The 19,425-nt window shown below is 47.9% G+C and overlaps 1 protein-coding gene across 1 annotated transcript; it reads left to right on the plus strand.

Annotated features, from left to right (window-relative positions):
* The first annotated feature begins 241 nt into the window (after positions 1-241).
* Positions 242-15,298, plus strand: Zfp112 (zinc finger protein 112). The gene is made up of 4 exons (NM_001107487.1): positions 242-339; positions 9,280-9,406; positions 11,205-11,300; positions 12,174-15,298. The coding sequence occupies exons 2-4, from the start codon at positions 9,283-9,285 to the stop codon at positions 14,633-14,635; spliced, it is 2,682 nt and encodes an 893-aa protein (NP_001100957.1). The 5' UTR covers positions 242-339; positions 9,280-9,282; the 3' UTR covers positions 14,636-15,298.
* The last annotated feature ends 4,127 nt before the right edge of the window (positions 15,299-19,425 follow it).

Genomic DNA, 19,425 nt, shown 5'->3' on the forward strand with positions numbered 1-19,425 from the left:
CTGGACTTTCAAAGTTTGAGATCCAATCCAGTTTCCTTACTCCATGGCACTTCCGCTCTGGGAAGGCGGAGGGACTCTGAGAATTCTGGGAAATGTAGTTCATGACCCTGCCATACCCGGGAAAATAGGATAACTTCCGCTGCAGGAGGTTGAGAGGCCACCCTATTCCGGTTGGGGGATGTGGGAACTGTAGTTTGTGTAAGAATAACTTTCTCAGCAGGAGATTATGTCCTCCTTTCTCCCTTCGGAAATTCTGGGAAGTGTAGTCCGGGCTGCTAATGAGGGAAGAGTCACTTCCGCCCCAGGTGTGCGAGGCCTTGTCCTGTTCCTTTCAGAAAGGTGAGCCCTCCCCTTTACTGACCCCTCCCGAGTCTGTGCGATCCGTTTCAGGTTTCCATGTGCGATAGCCACTAAGTGTGTATCCTGGGTAAGGAAATCTGCCTCTGAAAGGCAGAAGGCGACCTTTGAAAGAGCCTGCCCAAGCGTGCTGCGATTGCACAAACTGACTGAGGTTTAGCCAGGGGCTGTCAGTCACCTGGATGGAGGATCTGCTGGGTGTTGTGCACCCCCAGCCGCCTTCCTAGCCCCAGTCAGCGATGCCATCTCCCAGCAGTGGAGTTCAGATTCTCCATCTCTGCCTCCGTTTCTTCCTTCACTCCTTGGTACCTAGCTAAGAGTGATCTAGAGTTTCCTGCAAGGCTCAAAACAGCTGACGCGTGGTAGATGGGACATTTGCAATCAGTACTCTCCAAATTCCAGAGAAGCTGGAAGCTTTAGTGTTGCTCTCAGAGCTCCTGCTGTAGGGTCTCTTGACGCAGCCTGTCCCCATTATCAAAACCCTTAATGACATTTTTGTCGTTGAGACAATCGTTTCCAGCTGTTGTGTGCAATGTCCACTGTGCCTTATGGGGGCGGGGAGGGGGGGTTTGCTGAAGTTCGATTTCTCCCAGAATCTTGTCTTCTTAATCCTTTATTTGAAAAGTGCTGCAGGGAAAAGGGGTAGCACAGAACGTGGTGGTGGTGCAGTAGTTTGAATGAGAAGCATCCCTGTAGTGTCTGGCCTTCGGATGCTAGGTCCACAGTTTAGAGGGCGGGGTGCTGTTTCTGGAGGTGGTGCGGCCTTGCTGGAGGAAGTACGTCATGGGGGCGGGGTCAGGCCCCTAGACGTTTACTTGCTCTGCTCTGTGCTTCAGGTGGCCTGTGGTATCTTTCAGTTTCTGTATCCTGTTGACGAGCCTGCCACCTGCCATGCTGTCCCTACCATTAAGGAACTGAAAGCCAAAATAAATGCATTCTCCCACAAGATGCCTTATTCATGGTTTTTTATCACAGCAACAGAAAAGTAACTAGTACACACATGGATAGAGCTTAGCATCCTTCTGTCAATCCTTCCTACCTCCTCTTCTGAGGAGTGAGGTTCCCTTTACTCATTGGCAGAACCAGTTATGAATAAGTTCTGGACGGGATGAAGAAATGCTTGGACATAAACAGTAAGGATGCCATTTAATACTAAATGCTGAAAGGGTTTTATACAAATTAATAAATATAACTCTTATAAGAGCTTTATTGGAGTGCAGTCATCATTATTTAATTTACTTATTTTTATCACATCTATTTAAGGAAAAAGTAAAATTTGTTTTTTAAAACATAGGCTAAAAATTTACTGAATGTACCAAAAAATATAAAAGTATTATCATTACATTCTGTGTTCCTAGGTGATTATATTTCTTCTTTATAGTCTAAACTACTTTTTTAATCGGATACACTACAGAGTCATTTCTACGATCTTTTTAAAAATATTTTATTTATTTAATGTATATGAGTACATTGAAGCTGTCTTGAGGTACACCAGAATCTGTTACAGATGGTTGTGAGCCACCGTGTGGTTGTTGGGATTTGAACTCAGGACCTGTGGAAGAGCAGTCGGTGCTCTTAACCACTGAGCCACCTCTCCAGCCCCATCTCTACAATCCTGTCTGTACTAGGCATACTGAAATGTCTCAGCCTGCAAAAGCACTTGCCACCAAGTCTGCCATCCTGAGTTTGATCCTCAGGACTCTCATGGTGGAAGAAGAGAATTTCTGTAGATGCGCACACCCTCAAATAAATAGACGCTTCTTTAAAAAGTGGAATTGGGGTTGGAGAGATGCTTAACAATCAATACTGTTTCTGCTCTTGCAGAGACCCCAGCTTCAGGTCCCAGAACCCAGAGGTGACTTGTAACCAACTGTTACTCCAGTTTCCAGGGACTCACTGGCCTCTGAGGACACGGAATGCCTGGGGTTGCAGATAGACAAGCAGGCAGACACATAATAATAAATAAAAATTAAAATATAAAGGGCAATGTTGAAGTCCTCAACCCATATATTAAAACAAACAAACAAACAAAAACAAGAAAATGAAACATGTGCCCAGCCCTAAGTTTAACTCCTAGCCCCGTGTGAGAGAAAAAGCATAGAATGTATATCTTTCTTGATAGAGATTTTGTCAGTTATAGCAAGCAGGGTACCCCACGCCAAGGCGTCTGGATTTCACAAGCAGTATTGGAGTGTTTGTATTAAACATGCTGTAGGGGGGCCACAAAGGTGGTTCAGCAGGTAAAGTTAAATCCCTGGGAGCCACGCGGTGAAAGGAGAGACCCAACTCCCACAATTGCCCGCTGACTTCCACACACAGGTGGTACTTACTGTGCACATGGCCACATAGTAAGTAAATAAAATTTTAGCTGGGTGTGGTGGTGCACACCTCTAATTCCAGCACTCAGGAAGCAGAGGCAGGTAGATCTCTGAGTTTGAAGCCAGCCTGGTCTACAAAGAAAGTTCCAGGACAGCCAGGGCTACACAGAGAAACCCTGTCTTTAAAAAAAAGAAAAAATAGAACAAGGCTTGGAGAGATGGCTCAGAGGTTAAGAGCACTGACTGCTCTTCCAGAGGTCCTGAGTTCAATTTCCAGCAACCACATGGGGGCTCACAACCATCTGTAATGGGATCCGATGCCCTCTTCTGGTCTGAAGACAGCTACAGTGTACTCATATACGTGAAGTAAATTTTAAAAAGATAGAAAAAAAAATAGAACAAAAAACTTTTTCAATTTTAACAAACTAAAATAAACACTGTGAAAAATTAGACATACTTGTTACAATTCACGATCAACCGCCAAGAAGAAACAGAAATTCTGGAACTAGAGTAAGAAGATAAGAGATAAAATGACCCAGCTCCGGGGGAAAAAAAAGATAAAATGAATGAAATAGTAAAAATAAATAAATACATAATAAACAGCGTAGGTGAAAGCAGTTAAGGAGGACCGAGGGTACAATGCGTTCTCTTCAGTTTCGTTGTTTGTGATGGGCGGAGTTTACTGGTGTCTCCGGTGCTGATCTCAGATCGGTCTCTCATCTAAGCCACACTGTTTAGGGAATAGGAGCGGTCTAGAGTTCCCATCATGCCTCTTGCCTTGTGCAGGAGGAATTAGCATCACCCGTTTGTGTGGGTGTGCCCTGCAACAGGGACCTTCGCCTCAAATCTATCCAACTTCTTTGAAAATGGCTGTGAAAGAAGCGCCCCTCTATCCCTGCCCCCAGGCAGCTTCGGTGGGATGCTAGAGAACGTAGCCTTTTTAGGTGATGTGTATGGATTTATAGCCACTAATCTAAATAAACACACTGTTCAGAGACAAATGAAACCTGGCGTGTGGACTGTTAACTCGAGCGGCGACGAGAGAGGTGGCCTTAGCATGTTTGATGTTTATTACGGGCAGCTCCTATTCTCTAACACTTTTGGTCCATGCCCTGGTTTCTCCTTCCAAATCAGACTGGATTTTTGTGTGCCTATCTGTGCAGTGCATGCATATGTATTTTGGGGGTAAACACCCACGCAAGTGCAGAGACGGGAGCAGGAGGAGGACATCAGATGTCCTTCTCTATCACTGCTTAATTCTCTTGAGACAGTCTCTCACTGAACTTGAAGCTAGGTCAGTGTCCTGCAAGCCCCAGCAGTCTTCCCGTCTGCACCTCCCATAGGCACACAGTCAGGGAGTTCTCTTCACATGGGTGCCGAGGACTGAGCTCACTTACTTAGGCTTGGGCAGCAAGCCCTCTGAATACTGAGCTGTCTCCCCAGCCATTTCGTTATTTTGTTATGCTGGAGGTAGAACTCAATGCCTCTATCACTAAGCCGCTTCACCAGCCCCTCACTGGTGAGTTCTGTATATTGGCTCTGTCACTGAACATTGTGTGACACTTCCTGGGGAGACATGACCAAATATCTACTCATCCCAGGTAGGGAACCAGTGACAACCCAAAAAGTCCAACATGGTGAAGCAGTGGGTTTATTGGGGTTAGTCACAGGAGTATGGGTGAGGAGTAGGAGCAGAAATTAGTCAAAGACAGTCACATCTCTAAAGCTCACTCCAGCATGGGTGACAGCTCACGAAACTGGGAACCCGGAGCACACCACACAGCCTGCGGGCAGACCAACAGGTTAGAGAGCGTCCTTTTCAGGTTATAACTTTAATTTTTTTTTTGAAGTCTACTTTTAATGATGGTTCTTACATGCTTTAGCCTACCTTGTAGCCCACCACCCCGCCGAGGTAGTGAGAAAGAAAGGATACAGGGGAAGTGGACCTGTTTAGAAAGGTTCTTTAGAGCATCTCCCATCTGTGTTGTCTGGAAATCAGAAGTTCAATTCACAGGTCAGCAGCAGCAGCTTGATCCACTCACAAACACTTGGAGGATACACCCGCAGTCTAGTTCTGTAGCGTTGGGGTAGCCAACAGGAATCAGCAGTGGTGGCATTACCTGGCAGAGGAAGCCATGCCTCAGTCTCAGCTCAAGTTAGCAGGAGGGGACCAGGAGGGACACCAGGAGTTCTCGGCTGTGTCTTTCTCAGGGAAGCGAAGATCAATGAAGACCCACAAGTGTTGCACAGCTAGCTCTGTGAGCAAGCCAAACAGCTTCTGTCACTGTCCATCTAGTCCTGTTTATACCCTCTAAACATCACATGTCCTCCACGGGTCTTGGCTCAGCATGTGAATCTGTCTTAGCTGACCTCACTCTGCCAATCAGCCAGAGTCTGTGGAAGTGGCAAGAAACTGCCGCACACGACCAGAAATTTTTTGGTGCATTTCTCTCTATGGAGTCCCAACAAATGTAACTCAACTATGCAAAGTAAGGCGGACCAATACATGTGTCCTTCCACACACTTGCTTTATCAGACACATCTTTTCTCCTGTGTCTGCTTCAGCTAAATGTTCCCTCACAAATCTGCCTTTGTCTTTCACCTGTGTCCACTCCTTTACGTGTTTGCCCCAGCAAAACACCTTCCAAGACAACTGACTCTCCAAAGAACCTTTAAGTTTACATTTCACCAGGTAGTTCAGTGAAGTCTGCTCAAGCTAGTCTCTGCTTCTGGGACCTCAGATGTGATGTGAACCTCTTCTATTCTTTACTGCTTATAATAGTCTGGGAAGGGAAGGTCTAGTGAATCTGATCAGTTTCAGGGATTTCCTGACACTTTTGAGTTGTGTTAGATGGTAAAACCATGCCAGGAAGTTTGGTAAGGTAGAGCAGGTTGAGACCCAGAGATCTGATGGGCACACATCTGAGACTTAGGGGATTCTCTGTTCCCTGCCAGATTCCTGGCCTAGAACATATGCCGTGTTCCTCACAAAAAAGAAATGTGTTCTATGAACATGTAGGCCCAAAACAGAGTTCTCCATGCTAATGAAGTACCTAGAGGGCTTAGCCAATAAGCTTCGTTTTTCCAGACATTCCTCCCTGCAAAAGGTATTTAATCTCAGGCTCACCCTGAGAAGTGGGTATGGTACATTATGCACCCAGTTTCTGCCACGAATGACCAATAAACTGTTTAGAACCATGGACAGTCTCTCTCATCAAGATCTCCACGGGGAGCTTTGGGAAAGGCATTTGACTACAGAGTTGCAGTGCTCCCAGATACAGTGGCTACCAAGCCTGCCTCCACCAAGCTAAGGACAATCACTGCTGGGACAAGCTGGACCCAGTAGCACCTGAATGTCCAAGAGTTTGAGAGCCCACAGCCCTGGGGACCCCCGAATCCAGCTTCTGCTTTGCATAGCAGTGGAGCAGACTCGGACCCACAAGTTATTTACTTCCTAAATTTTAGTAAGCTTCCCTGAAGGATTAAATGTTTTACCTCTCCTTAGAGCATGTTCTATGTCAGGAGGATCTCTGCAGGGTGGGATGTTTTATCTTGAAGACATTGCTACATAACACTGAGTCACACCCCCAGCCTCTCCTGGGATGGGAGTGGGAGGATTCTAGGCAGGGGCTCTACCACTGAATCACACTGCCCTCAGCCCCCTCAGTGGGAGATTCAATGCATACTCTTCCATGCAGGGAAATTCTGTGATGCAAAGTAGAATCCACTTCCCGGCAGTCATGGGGACATTGAGAGGTTTTGTTCCTTACTGAAACTGTCTACTCTTGGAACACAAAAATCCCAGCAGCCCTTAACACTGAGCGCTAGCACTGTTACAGTCATTTTGCAGAAGACAGAATTGAAGTGTTAGAAGTTCATGAACTGAGCACACAATAACACCAAACTCCTCTAAAAATAAATTAGTAACATTTATTTCGTGTGTGTGTGTGTGTGTGTGTGTGTGTGTGTGTGTGTGTGTGTGTGTGTGTAAGCGCACATCAGAGGACAACCTGCAGAAGCCAGTTCTCTTCTTTCATGTGTGTCCTGGGGATTAAACTCAGGTCATCAGGCTTGGCAGCAAGCCTCCTTACCTGCTGAGCCATCACGGCCCAGCCCCAGATTCTGAGCAAAGGCATTTTGTCCCTTGCTGTTACTTGGAACCAATGTATTTCTCCAGCTTCCTTCACCACATTTCCCAGGACAAGAGTGAGCACTCGGGGAGATGGCCAGCATGTACTAAAGGCAGCTGGGAAGTCCGGTTCTGTTTATAGCCTGGGGCGGGACATCCTGGGGTGCCTAGAATGTGGTGCGCATGCTCCAGTGGGCAGCGTGTGCATAAGGCTGCTTGCAGAGGGGAGAGGCAGCTTGATCTCACTGTGTTTTCCCTCTCTCATGGTGTCTATCACGCTGTGCTGCCTTCCCAGGTCTCCATCGTTTCCTAGGAAAAAGGAGGAGAAAATGACCAAATTGCAGGTGAGTTAATTTTTATTTGTGCGGTTACGTTCCCCTCCTGTTTCAGAGTGGGCACACTGTTCCTCAGTAAGGAATGGCAGCAGGTACGGGCTGCGTATGTATCGGGTGCAAAGAAAAGTCTACTTTTGTTTATTTTAAAATCTATTTGTTTATTCATGGGGGAGCACTCATGCCACGGTGTGCCTGCCAAAGTTAGAGGACAACTTCTGGGAGCCTAGTCCCTGGCTTCCGCCATGTTGGTTCTGGGATTGAACGCAGGTAGATAGTCTGAGGGCCAGTAAGTGCCTTTACCTGCCAAGCTGCTTCCAAGGCTCCTTTCTGTTCAGTTTGAGTCACTCCCTTTTGTGGGGGGTTAGGTTAGTATTCCTTCCTTCCTTCCTCCCCTCCCTCCTTCCTTCCTTCCTTTTCTTTTTGAACTAAGGTATCATCATGTAGCCTTGGCTAGACAGACACATCAGTTTTATTTTGTAAATGAACAGTGTAAAAGAGAAAAGAAGTTTAAAAACTACACATATCGCCACCTTGCTTACAGTACCCCCCCGCCCCCCCCGGATCATTTAAAGCCACATTCCTGGCTGCATTTGCTGTGGCATGACATGGAATTCGACATTGTTTCCAGTTAGAATAGTGTGTGTTTAAAATCTTCCGATGTTGTCAGTGAACTGTGATGACCCCACCCACTGTATTAAATTATTCCCCACCCACAAACTTACAAATTCCGGAGGCATCCGGCAGGTTGGTGTTCCACCTATGGAGAAACTTGACTCAAAAAACAGTTTTGGGGTTGCGTAGCCCAGGGCACAGCACTCACCTGGATTTGGGAAAACCCCAATGTCCGTCCTTAGCTACACAGGAAGGAAAATGAAACCATGAAAGACAGTCTGGGAAATCATCACTGAATGTAACCTTCTAAAGACTCAAGGCTGTGTGTCTGAATACACACACACACACACACACACACACACACACACACACACACACGCACGCACCATGCATACATACATGCATGCATACATACATTCATACACATGAACACATACACATGCATACACATATGCATGCACACAGATGCACATACATGTGCACACATATCCATATATAACTTATGTCTACAGCCATTAGGTGACAGTTGAAATACTGTATTGTCCTTCTATTTTATTTTAAGGATTATATATTTTTATTTTGTGTATATGAGTGTCTTGCCTGCATGTGCAACATGTGTGTGTCTGGTGGTATCCATGGAGGCCAGAGAGGGCATCAGATCCCCGGAGCTGGAGTTGCAGATGGTTCTGAGCCACCTTGTGCTTTCTAGGAACCAAATCTGGGTCCTCTGTGAGAACAGACAGTGCTCCTGCACAGGTATGGACATACACACATGCACACTCACAGACAGTGTACATCCACGTGCACGCGTACCTTAGTTGGGGTTTTACTGCTGCAAACAGACACCATGACCAAGGCAACTCTTATAAGGGACAACATTTAACTGTGGCTGGCTTACAGTTCAGAGGTTCAGTCCATTACCATCAAGGCAGGAGCATGGCAGTGTCCAGGCAGGCATGGTGCAGGAGGAGCTGAGAGTTCTACATCTTCATCTGAAGGCTGCTAGCAGAAGATTGACTTCCAAGCAGCTAGGAGAAGGCTCTTAAAGCCCACAGCCAGGGTTGGGGATTTAGCTCAGTGGTAGAGCGCTTGCCTAGCAAGCGCAAGGCCCTGGGTTCCGTCCCCAGCTCCGAAAAAAAGAAAGAAAGGAAAAAAAAAAAAGCCCACAGCCATGGATACGGGGCCACACCTGCTAATAGTGCAACTCCCTGGGCTGAGTATATACAAACCATCACAATATGCCACCCGCACATGTATGTGCACCCACATATATGCAACACACACACACACACTCACACACACACATACACACACACACACACACACACACACACACACACACACACACACACGGATTTCCTTTTGCTGTTTGGCCTTCATGGTGGGTGGATCTAGCCAAGTAGGGGACAGGAAGAGGCAAGAAATTCAACCCGAGAGGCTCTCAGTCCCACACAGCTTCTCTCTTCACGTGTTTCCAGCACCGTGTCTTCTGTAGTCACAGCCTACATACATGTGTTTGGTGACACAGGAGATGGTGACCTTCAGGGATGTGGCCGTGGTCTTCAGCGAGGAGGAGCTGGGGCTGCTGGATGCTGCCCAGAGGAAGCTGTACCGAGAGGTGATGCTGGAGAACTTCAGGACGCTGCTCTCAGTGGGTAAGAAATGGGGGTGAGGGGGAGCCTGGGGACACTTGAAGTTATTCTCTATGCTTGGCTCTCTGACTGGAAGCACAGAGGTTTCTCCTGGATCCTTCCAGGCAAAAGTCTGTCCTTTGAGCTGTGTATGGGAGTCCTGTTTGGTTTTTTATTTTTATTTTTGCCAGCTTCACAAACAAGCTAGAGTTGTCTGGGGAGGGGACCCTCATTTGAGAGAACACCCCCATCAGAATGACTGGCCTGTAGGCAAGCCCAGGTGGCACTTTCTTGATTAGTTGTTGCTATGAAAGGACCCCGCCCACGGTGGGCAGTGCCACCCCTGAGCCACCCCTGTGAGCTGCATAAGAAAGCAGGCTGAGCAAGTCATATGGAGAAACCAGTAAGCAGCACCCTCCATGCCTCTGCCTCAGTTCCTCCCTCCAGGTTCCTGCCATGAGCTCCTGCCCTGCTTCCCTTCATGATGGTCTATAAGCTGGGAGATGAAGTAAACCCTTTCTTCCCCAAGTAGTCATGGTGTTTACTGTGGCAATAGGAAGCAAACTAGGAGGGTGGGCACCTGAGCCCTTCAGCACTGCTTTATGGAAACCCATTCAGTATGTTGCTCCAGCTTGCTTTGTTTTATAGAGTGGACGGCAGTGACCATTTCTTACTCTGATTCTCTAGGAGTTATTTTAAAAATATATTTAGTGTGTGTTGCAGTTAGGGTTTCATTGCTGTGAAGAGACACCATGACCAAGGCAACTCTTATAAAGGACAACATTTAATTGGGGCTGGCTTACAGGTTCAGAGGTTCAGTCCATTATCATCAAGGTGGGAGCATGGCAGTGTCCAGGCAGGCATGGTGCAGGAGGAGCTGAGAGTTCTACATCTTCATCTGAATGCATCGAGGAGAAGACTGGCATCCTCAGGCAGCTAGGAAAAAGCTCTCCAAGCTCACCACCACAGTGACACGCTTCCTCCAACAAGGCCACGCCCACTCCAAGGCCACACCTCCTAATAGTGCCACTTCCTGAGCCAAGCACATTCAAACCAGCACCGTGTGTGTGTGTGTGTGTGTGTGTGTGTGTGTGTGTGTGTGTGTGTGTGTGTAGCCTTGCATGTGTGCCATGTGAATGCAGGTGCCCACAGAGGCCAGAGAGCGCATCAGACTTCCTAGAACTGGAGTTCTAGGTAGTTGTGAACCACCATGTGGTTCTGGGACTCAAACGCTGAGTCCTCTGGAAGGGCAGCCAGTGCTTTGAATTGCTGGGCCGTCTCTCCAGCTCTGGAGATCTTTTCCTCCCTTCCTTCCTCCCTCCCTCCCTCCCTCCCTCCCTTCCTCCCTTCCTTCCTCCCTCCCTCCCTTCCTCCCTCCCTCCCTCCCTCCCTCCCTCCCTCCCTTCCTCCCTTCCTTCCTCCCTCCCTCCCTCCCTTCTTCCCTCCCTCCCTCCCTCCCTTCCTTCCTTCCTCCCTCCCTCCCTCCCTCCCTTCTTCCCTCCCTCCCTCCCTTCCTTCCTCCCTCCCTCCCTCCCTCCCTCCCTTCCTCCCTCCCTCCCTCCCTCCCTCCCTCCCTCCCTTACTCCTTTCCTTTCATTTTTCTTTTTGTTTGTTTGTTTTTGTTTCTTGGAGTCAGGGTCTCCTATTGCCCAGGCTACAGACTTACTGTATAGCTGAGGGTGACCTTGAACCTCTGATCTGCCGTCCTTTCCCTCCAAATGCAGGTACAACAGACATACACCTCCATACCCAGCCTTTTTTTTTTTTTTAATCTCATTTTGACAAGGTAGACATCAAACGCTTGCTTTTCTTTTTTCACCAGCACATCAGCCTTTCAAACCAGGTCTGATAGCCCAGCTGGAGAATGACGAGAAGCTTTGGATGGTGGCGGCAGACGCCCAAGCGGGTGGGCTCTCAGGTGAGAGTGGTGCATCGGGGAGAGTGAGTGGGAGGATGTGCCAGCTCCCGCCTTAATGCTCCCCTGCTCCACACTTCCTAACTACTCCAATGGACTTCAAAGTGCTTAAGCAGGCTGGTCAGATGGCACCACCCATGTGGTGGAAAGAAGTGAACTGACTTCTCCAAGTTGAGTACTTGAGTACGCGTGCGCACACACACACACACACACACACACAGAGGCACACACAGAGTCATGCACATGCATACACACATGTACACACATGTGCACGCACACACATATACAGATACTCACACATGCACACATTCACACATACACATCTACACGCACACATACATGCACACACAGAAGCATGCACACGCATACACATTCACATACATGTACACATGTGCATGCACACTCATGTACACACATATACAGACACACATGCACCCCCCCCACATGCACACACACAGAGACACACAGGCATGCACATGCACACACACACACTCATGCACACACATACACATATACACACACACACACACACACATACACAGAAGACAAAAGACACTTTTCTACTTTGGAATATCCCTTTTCTTTTGTCCACTGGATCACCCAACAACCCGTGGTAAAGGCACAGTGACATGCATAAAGTTCACTGGATCTTTTGAATGGGGCTATATTTTACGTCCAGATTTTATTATAAAACCCAGAACTTAAGGTACCTAGAGAGCCTCAGTTTTGCGGCTCCTAGGTGTGTATCAGGTGCCTTGCAAGGACCCATAGAAACATTGTGATATGCCAGTGTCCTGCTGTGAGCAGAGTGCAAAGTGAGGCAGTCTCTCCATAAGGCGTTCACTTGTGCATTTGCCCGGATTCTCCTCCCCATAGGAAGAAGGAGTGGACATACTGTGGAGAACGCTGAAGACACAGAGGAATTAAACTCCCTTTGTCCTGAGGAACTCTCCTGTCAGACCTGGCCATGGGGTCAAGAGTTTATAAAAAGATGCCAAGAGAGTACCAGTGAATCTTGGCGCCAAGGAGGGCCTCCCTGCCTGCTGTGGGCAGGAATGCCCGTTCAGATTTCCGAAGATGGGAATTACGTGTTGCCTCCTGTACATGAAGACTCTGCTTCCATAGAACATCCAGAGTTTCCTTCTCAGAGATGCCAGCAGTCATGGGAGGAGCCACATCTTGGCAGGCCCTGTAATTGCCTGTGGAAAGGTCAGCAAACATCATTAAGATATCACTTCTGTAGGTGTGACAGCATCGGCTGGTCCTCCTACCACAGTGATGAGGGGCTACATGGCAAAGGAAAAAGCTACCGTTTCCATGACCACAGAGGAGAGACTATGAAGGCATCATTACTTAATCAGGACTTGATTGAATTAGGGCCGGAGCCCTGCCCATGTACCAAGTATAGAAAATCCTGGGGCCATGACGATAGCCACCACAGCTCTCACACACATCAGCAGTGCCGCTCAGGAGGGAAGCCCCATACACACAGTCCGTGTGGAGAGGGCTGTGGGAATAGGTCAGCTCTTCATGGCCATCCAGATCTTGAGACAGGAGATGAAGGTGTTGTTAGGAGCCCACCTCCTCAGTCACCTCAGAGAGCGCATATGGAGCAAGTGCCATACAAGTGCAGTGAGAATGTCCACCATGGTTCCCCTCTTAACACTTGTGGGTGTGCGCACCCAGGCAACACCTCCCAGAAATGCAGCATCCCGGAGCAAGCTGTTGGTAGTTGTTCCCACCGCAAGAGAACTTTTAGGGCTCATTCTGGAGAAGAACCCAATAATCATGAGGAGAATGGGAATGTTCTTAATCAGAGTTTATGTCTTCAAGTGAATCGGAAAATAAGTGCCGAAGAGAAACTGTGTCAAGGTGCGGAATGTAGGAAAGATTTCACACATTGCTCAAACCTGAACAGTCCACACAGAGTTCATGTGGAAGAGACTCTGTGTAACCCTGACTGTGGTAACCACTTCAGTCTGCCCCCACATTTTCAGGACTTCCCAGCAGTGCGCCCCCAGGGACAACCACACAATCGCACATGCTGTACCAGCTTCGGTCAAACTTTGTGCCTTCAAGGCCATCAGAAACTTCACATTCGAGAGAAGCCCTTTCGTAAAGAGGGTGGAAATGGCTGTAACTGGGGTTCCACCCCCAAGGATTGTGAGAAACAGATGCTGCATAAATGCAGCGCCTGTGGGAAGGGCTTCAGTCACAGACGGGCTCTTCAAGTTCATCAGAGAATCCACACAGGGGAGAAGCCATTCAAGTGTGGGGAGTGTGGGAAGGGGTTCAGCCGGAGTGCCTACCTTCAAGCCCACCAGAGAGTTCACACCGGAGAGAAACCGTATAAGTGTGGGGAGTGTGGGAAGGGGTTCAGCCGCAGTGCATACCTGCAGGGCCACCAGAGAGTTCACACCGGAGAGAAACCGTACAAGTGTGAGGAGTGTGGGAAGGGCTTCAGCCGGAGTTCACACCTGCAAGGCCACCAGAGAGTTCACACCGGAGAGAAACCGTACAAGTGTGAGGAGTGTGGGAAGGGCTTCAGCTGGAGCTTCAATCTTCAGATCCATCAGCGGGTTCACACCGGAGAGAAACCCTATAAATGTGGAGAATGTGGCAAAGGCTTCAGTAAGGCCTCAACTCTCCTGGCCCATGAGAGAATCCACACAGGAGAGAAACCTTACCAGTGTCACGAGTGCGGCAAGAACTTTAGTCAGAAATCCTACCTTCAAAGCCATCAGAGCGTGCACTCTGGAGAGAGACCATATATATGTGAGGTGTGTGGGAAGGGCTTCAGTCAGAGAGCATACCTACAAGGTCACCAGAGAGTCCACACTCTAGTGAAACCATATAACTGTGAGGTGTGTGGGAAAGGCTTCAGTCAGGGTTCCCGCCTCGAGGCACACCGGAGGGTCCACGCAGGGGGAAAACCATACAAGTGTGAGACGTGCGCAAAGGGCTTCAGCGAGAGCGCCGGCCTCCAGGCGCATCAGAGGATCCACGCAGAAGGGAGAGCCTACAAGTGTGAACTGTGCGGTAAGGGCTTCAGCGGCTATTCCGGTCTCCAAGCCCATCAGCGAGTCCACACGGGGGAGAAGCCATACAAATGCGAGGTGTGTGGGAAGGACTTCAGTCAGAGATCCAATCTCCAGGCTCATCAGCGTGTGCACACAGGAGAGAAACCTTACACGTGTGACGCGTGTGGTAAGGGTTTCCGGTGGAGCTCGGGCCTCCTGGTCCATCAAAGGGCCCACAGCAATGATAAATTCTGTAGGAACGGAGAGTTCAGAAGCAGTTATCTGCCTGAGAACCTGGGCAGAAACGAAGGCCTGTAACGCCGTTCTGTTTTGTTAATGGAGACCTACTGTTTGTACCCACCATGAACACCGACGGTGGTTGGGAAGGGACACAGCATTGCAAAAAAGGACTTTACTGAGAGTTTTCAAAACCTCAACAAGCTATGGCTGAGATCCAAGAACTTCCCAACACCACACACTTCAGCGGGGATTAACAAAAGAGTGATATCCACTCCACCAGTAGCATTAGCTTGGTGTCAGGGGAGCCTGTCCGCCGGCAAGGCTGCCAGGCGTGACTGGAGAGATGGCTCAGCTGTGACAAGTGGAAGAGGAACACATGGCAGCTATCTGACACCCTCACGGTGCCCAGACCTACGTGACTCTCCTCTACAGGAAAATAAATGAATAAAACGAAGCCATGCGCCCTCATGACTTAACGCATTCCTTACTCAGTGCTTTTTGCTCCATGAGTAAAAATATGCAAAGACACAACATTTGAAACTCTTACGTTTATTTCAAAACCGATCAGGAGAGATTTTAATATCAGGGCAAATAAATATTTGGAGTATTCAGGAATATTTTCATCTGCAATACCGCAGTTTGGTTAGCATCCCCTTGGCCTGTCCTAAGCAGACAAGTGCACAATTCCTTCTTCTATAGGGTGTTCTCTCTCTCTCTCTCTCTCTCTCTCTCTCTCTCTCTGTGTGTGTGTGTGTGTATGTGTGTGTGTGTGTGTTGATGTGTGTCTGCACATGAATGCAGTGCCCATGAATGAAGGGCGGAAGAGCACTTTGGAGTTGTGCTGGGAACCGACCTCTGGTCCCCTAGGTCAGCAAATGCTCTCAGTTGCTGAGCTTCTCTCCTCTCACGCATGCATTTGCTGTCAGCCACCACTCCCAAGGGAGTATTACACAAGTTCATGGTGGTTCATCAGCTAGGGCGCTCTGAGTTTTGAGTTATAGAAGTTCAGAGCTATCTGGACTAATAACAGCTTCGTGTGTACAAATGCAGCAATAAGAGAGGCTGGCCTTCTGGGTCAGAACCTGGCCTTCCTGTTGTTTTCTTAATCCTCTCACATGGATCCCTTCCTGCAAGCTCTTGTCTTCTGATTGCTTATGAAATGGCAGAATCAACGGCTCCTTCCCCGCCCTCCCAACCAAAGCAAGACTCCCAATGGCTGAGTGGGCCTCTCTGATCTTCAGTCAAAACAGATCAAAGAGGCAACAAAGGGGCACGCACCATTGCTGGACCTTCAGACAGCTACACTGCCCCTGGCAGAGACAACGGCAAGTTATCCTGAGCGGAGGGAACCTATCGCAGAGAATTCGGCTGTGGTGTACACACAGCGGTGGGTGAAAACTGAACCAATAGCAGGGACACTTGATAAAGGTCCCCCCAGCACTCCCACTCTGACCAAAAACTCAAAGCAACAACATTGGCCCAGTGATATTAAGAGAATAACAAAAGCCTTTAATGGTGGTGCACGCCTTTAATCCCAGCACTCAGGAGGCAGAGGCAAGTGGATCTCTGAATTTGAGGCCAGCCTCATCTACACACACACACACACACACACACACACACGAGAGAGAGAGAGAGAGAGAGAGAGAGAGAGAGAGAGAGAGAGAGAGAAGAGAAGAGAAGAGAAGAGAAAAGAAGAGGAGATCCAGGACAACCAGGGTTCATCATTCTGTCTACCTATCTACCTACCTGTCTGCCTGTCTATCTATCTATCTATCTATCTATCTATCTATCTATCTATCTATCTATCTATCTATCTATCCATCCATCCATCCATCCATCCATCCATCCATCCCCAGTCCCAGCCATTGCACTCCGGCAGAGCAGGTGCACCCATCTCCAGGCAAAAGCACCAGTTCTGTCTCTGAGGCTGTCTCCAAGCTATGTAGCCTTTGCTTGAGAAATGAGGGCAATCTCTTGCTAGGAGACAGCCGGCCAAGAACTACAATGACAATTAAGAAGACTGAGTCCTGGCGTTATCAGGGAATTGTGTAGCCCAGGCTTGCTGTGTGAGATAGTCTAATCGTTGTGTTCAAGGCTCTAGGAAAAGGCTGGACGCCTTTAATCCCAGCGGATCTCTATGAGTTCTAGGCCAGCCTGGTCTACAGTATGAGTTCCAGGATAAGGCAGGGCTACACAGAGAAACCCTGTCTCAGGAAAAAAAAAAATCTAAGTCTGACATGGTGGTACACAAACAATTAGGAAATTTAGACAGGGAAATCATGAATTCCAGGCCAGCCCGGGCTTCAGAGTGAGACTCTGTCTCAATAACTACAAAACATTAGGCTTAACTTAGCTGAAAAATGTATCAGACAGCTTTCCTATAGGTCAGTAGAAATAACCCAGTAACCCAGGAATGGAGGTGCATGCCTTCGATGCCAGCCCTTGAAAAGTGGAGCAAGAAGGAGCTTTCAACCACAGGACAAGCTTGAGGCTAGCCTGGTCTACATGAGTTTTACTTTTTTAAAAAAACTTAGTTTCAGATGCATAACTATCACTGACCATGTCACAACTTGTGTAGTGGGCTAGCTCACTGCAAGCCATGTGTGAATTTGTACCTTGGTAATCTGATCACACTTTCAGGCAGGGATGAAGAGGTCACCTTGCTGACTTTGTGTGACTCCAGCAAGCCGTAGTCTCTCTCTATACGCACACAAACCTCAAGTCTATTGTCAACACATGTTCCTGTGGAGGCCTGGATGTCAGCCGTCCTTAGAAATCCCCACGCAAATTTGTCACAGGCTCCTGGCTACTGAGGAAATCGTGAGATGAGGGATGACGGGGGTCAAAGATCTTTTAAATGTGATGTTTATGGACACTTTTCCAAGTGTAGGAGAGAACATCCAGTTCTGCTTTGGTGTCTGTTACTGTGATAAAACACTGAGCCAAACCGTCTTGGGTAAGAAAATGTTCACTTGGATTCTACCCGCATTCACTGTCAGTCTCTGAAGGAGTGCAGAGGAAGAATCGAAGCCGGAAGGAACCATAGGGGAACAGTGCCTCCAGGCTAGCTGTCTGCAGCTTGCTAGGCATTTGTTTGTGTGTTTGTGTGTTTGCTGAGAAAGATTCTCTCTCTGAAGCCGTGGCTGTCCTGGAATTCACTATGTAAATCAGTCTGGACTTAAATTCACAAATTCCCCGCCCTCTGTTTCCTGAGTGCTGGGATCAAAGCCAGGCCTGGCTGCTCAGCTCCCTTTTTTATGCAACCAAAGACCACTTGCCTGGGGGTGGCACCATTTGCAGTGTGTTGGGCCCCTCCCACAGCAACCACTAATAATGAAAATGCTTCATGAGCTTCCATACGGCCCAGTCTCATGAAGGCATCTTCACAGTTGAGGCTCCTTCTTCCCTCCCTGCAAGTTGATAAACTGCACGTAACTCCAGCCCAAGGGACTCGGCATCCACTCATGGCCTCCAAGGTCACCTACACACACACACACACACACACACACACACACACACACACACACACACACACTGAATCTTTTTTTTAAAGATTGATTTATTTATTTATTTTCTTATTTATTTAATGTATGTGAGTACACTGTAGCTGTCTTCAGACACACCAGAAGGGGACATGGAAGCCTGTTACCATGCAGTTGCTGGGAATTGAACTCAGGACCTCTGGGAGAGCAGTCAGTGCTCTTAACTGCTGAGCCATCTCTTAGCCCCTAAATCTGTTTTTTAAAGAATGGAACGGAGTACAACAGAGGAATAAATACAGCTTATACTCTTGCCTCTGACACAATATCCAAGGCTTAGCTTAGTAACTTGAGTTACAAGCAGAGCAGACGCTGAGACTCAGTTTCCTGCAACCATCTGTGGTAATGGACGTGGTTTGTTACATTGTAGGAAAGGAGGTGGAATGAGAGAGTAGCACTGAGGTGAACTGTCCTCCAGGTAGGCACAGGTTTAATGACACACTGTGCAGCACAGAGGGGCCTGAGGTGGATTTTCAGCCACGCTGAGACAAAGTGAGCTGTCTTCCTATAATATGCAGTACACTTCATTTATGTAATTATTAATTTGTGCGTGCATGCCTTTGTGTGCATGGGTGTGTGCATGTGTGTGTATATATGTGTGTGTATGTGTATGTGTGTGCATGTGTGTGTATATGTGTGTGCATGTGTATATATGTGTGTGCATGTGTGTGTATGTGTGTGTATATGTGTGTGCATGTGTATATATGTGTGTGTATGTGTGTATATGTGTGTGTATATATGTGTGTATGTGTGTGTATGTGTGTGTATGTGCGGGTATATGTGTGTGCGTGTATGTCTGTGTGTATATGTGTGTGTATGTGTGTATATGTGTGTGTGAGTGTGTGTGTGTGTGTATGTGTGTGTGTGTGTGTGTATGTGTGTACACCAGTCTGCTGCAGCACCTGTGGTAGAGGCTGATGTAAACTAGAGGGAGTCACTTCTTTCCTTCCACTGTGTGTGTTTCAAGGATTGAACACAGTTTTCTCAGGTCTGTATCCGACAAGACATTTGCTGGCTACAGGCAGGGTCTCTTGTTTCTGCCACCCTAAGAGTCCAGGATAGTCAGTATGGAGTCTTCGTGTTTGTTCTAATATGACACCTTGCTTTTATTGTGAGAATGAAGAAGCAGTTTCCTCTTTTGCTGTATCTATAGGTTACACGGGTGATATAGCATTGGACATAAGTGGAATCCAGTGTTCCTTAAACCCAGTATCTGGTGCACTGAAGAAACAGCTCTTCCAGTTTAGCTTACCCTGTGCTCCCAATTAATATGTGTGTGTGTGTTTGCAAGAGGAAGAGTAATTATGGCACAAATATAGGAGTCACACA

The sequence above is a fragment of the Rattus norvegicus genome, chromosome 1 (genome assembly GCF_036323735.1).
Source record: "Rattus norvegicus strain BN/NHsdMcwi chromosome 1, GRCr8, whole genome shotgun sequence".
In the NCBI taxonomy this organism is placed as follows: Eukaryota; Metazoa; Chordata; class Mammalia; order Rodentia; family Muridae; genus Rattus; species Rattus norvegicus.

Bases quoted from the DNA above. Each gene is read 5' to 3' on its own strand.
- Zfp112 (NM_001107487.1), top strand. From the start codon at position 9,283: ATGGTGACCTTCAGGGATGTGGCCGTGGTCTTCAGCGAGGAGGAGCTG. The intron at 9,407-11,204 runs GTAAGAAATGGG...TTTTTTCACCAG, and splicing joins CAGGACGCTGCTCTCAGTGG to CACATCAGCCTTTCAAACCA. The intron at 11,301-12,173 runs GTGAGAGTGGTG...TCCTCCCCATAG, and splicing joins CCAAGCGGGTGGGCTCTCAG to GAAGAAGGAGTGGACATACT.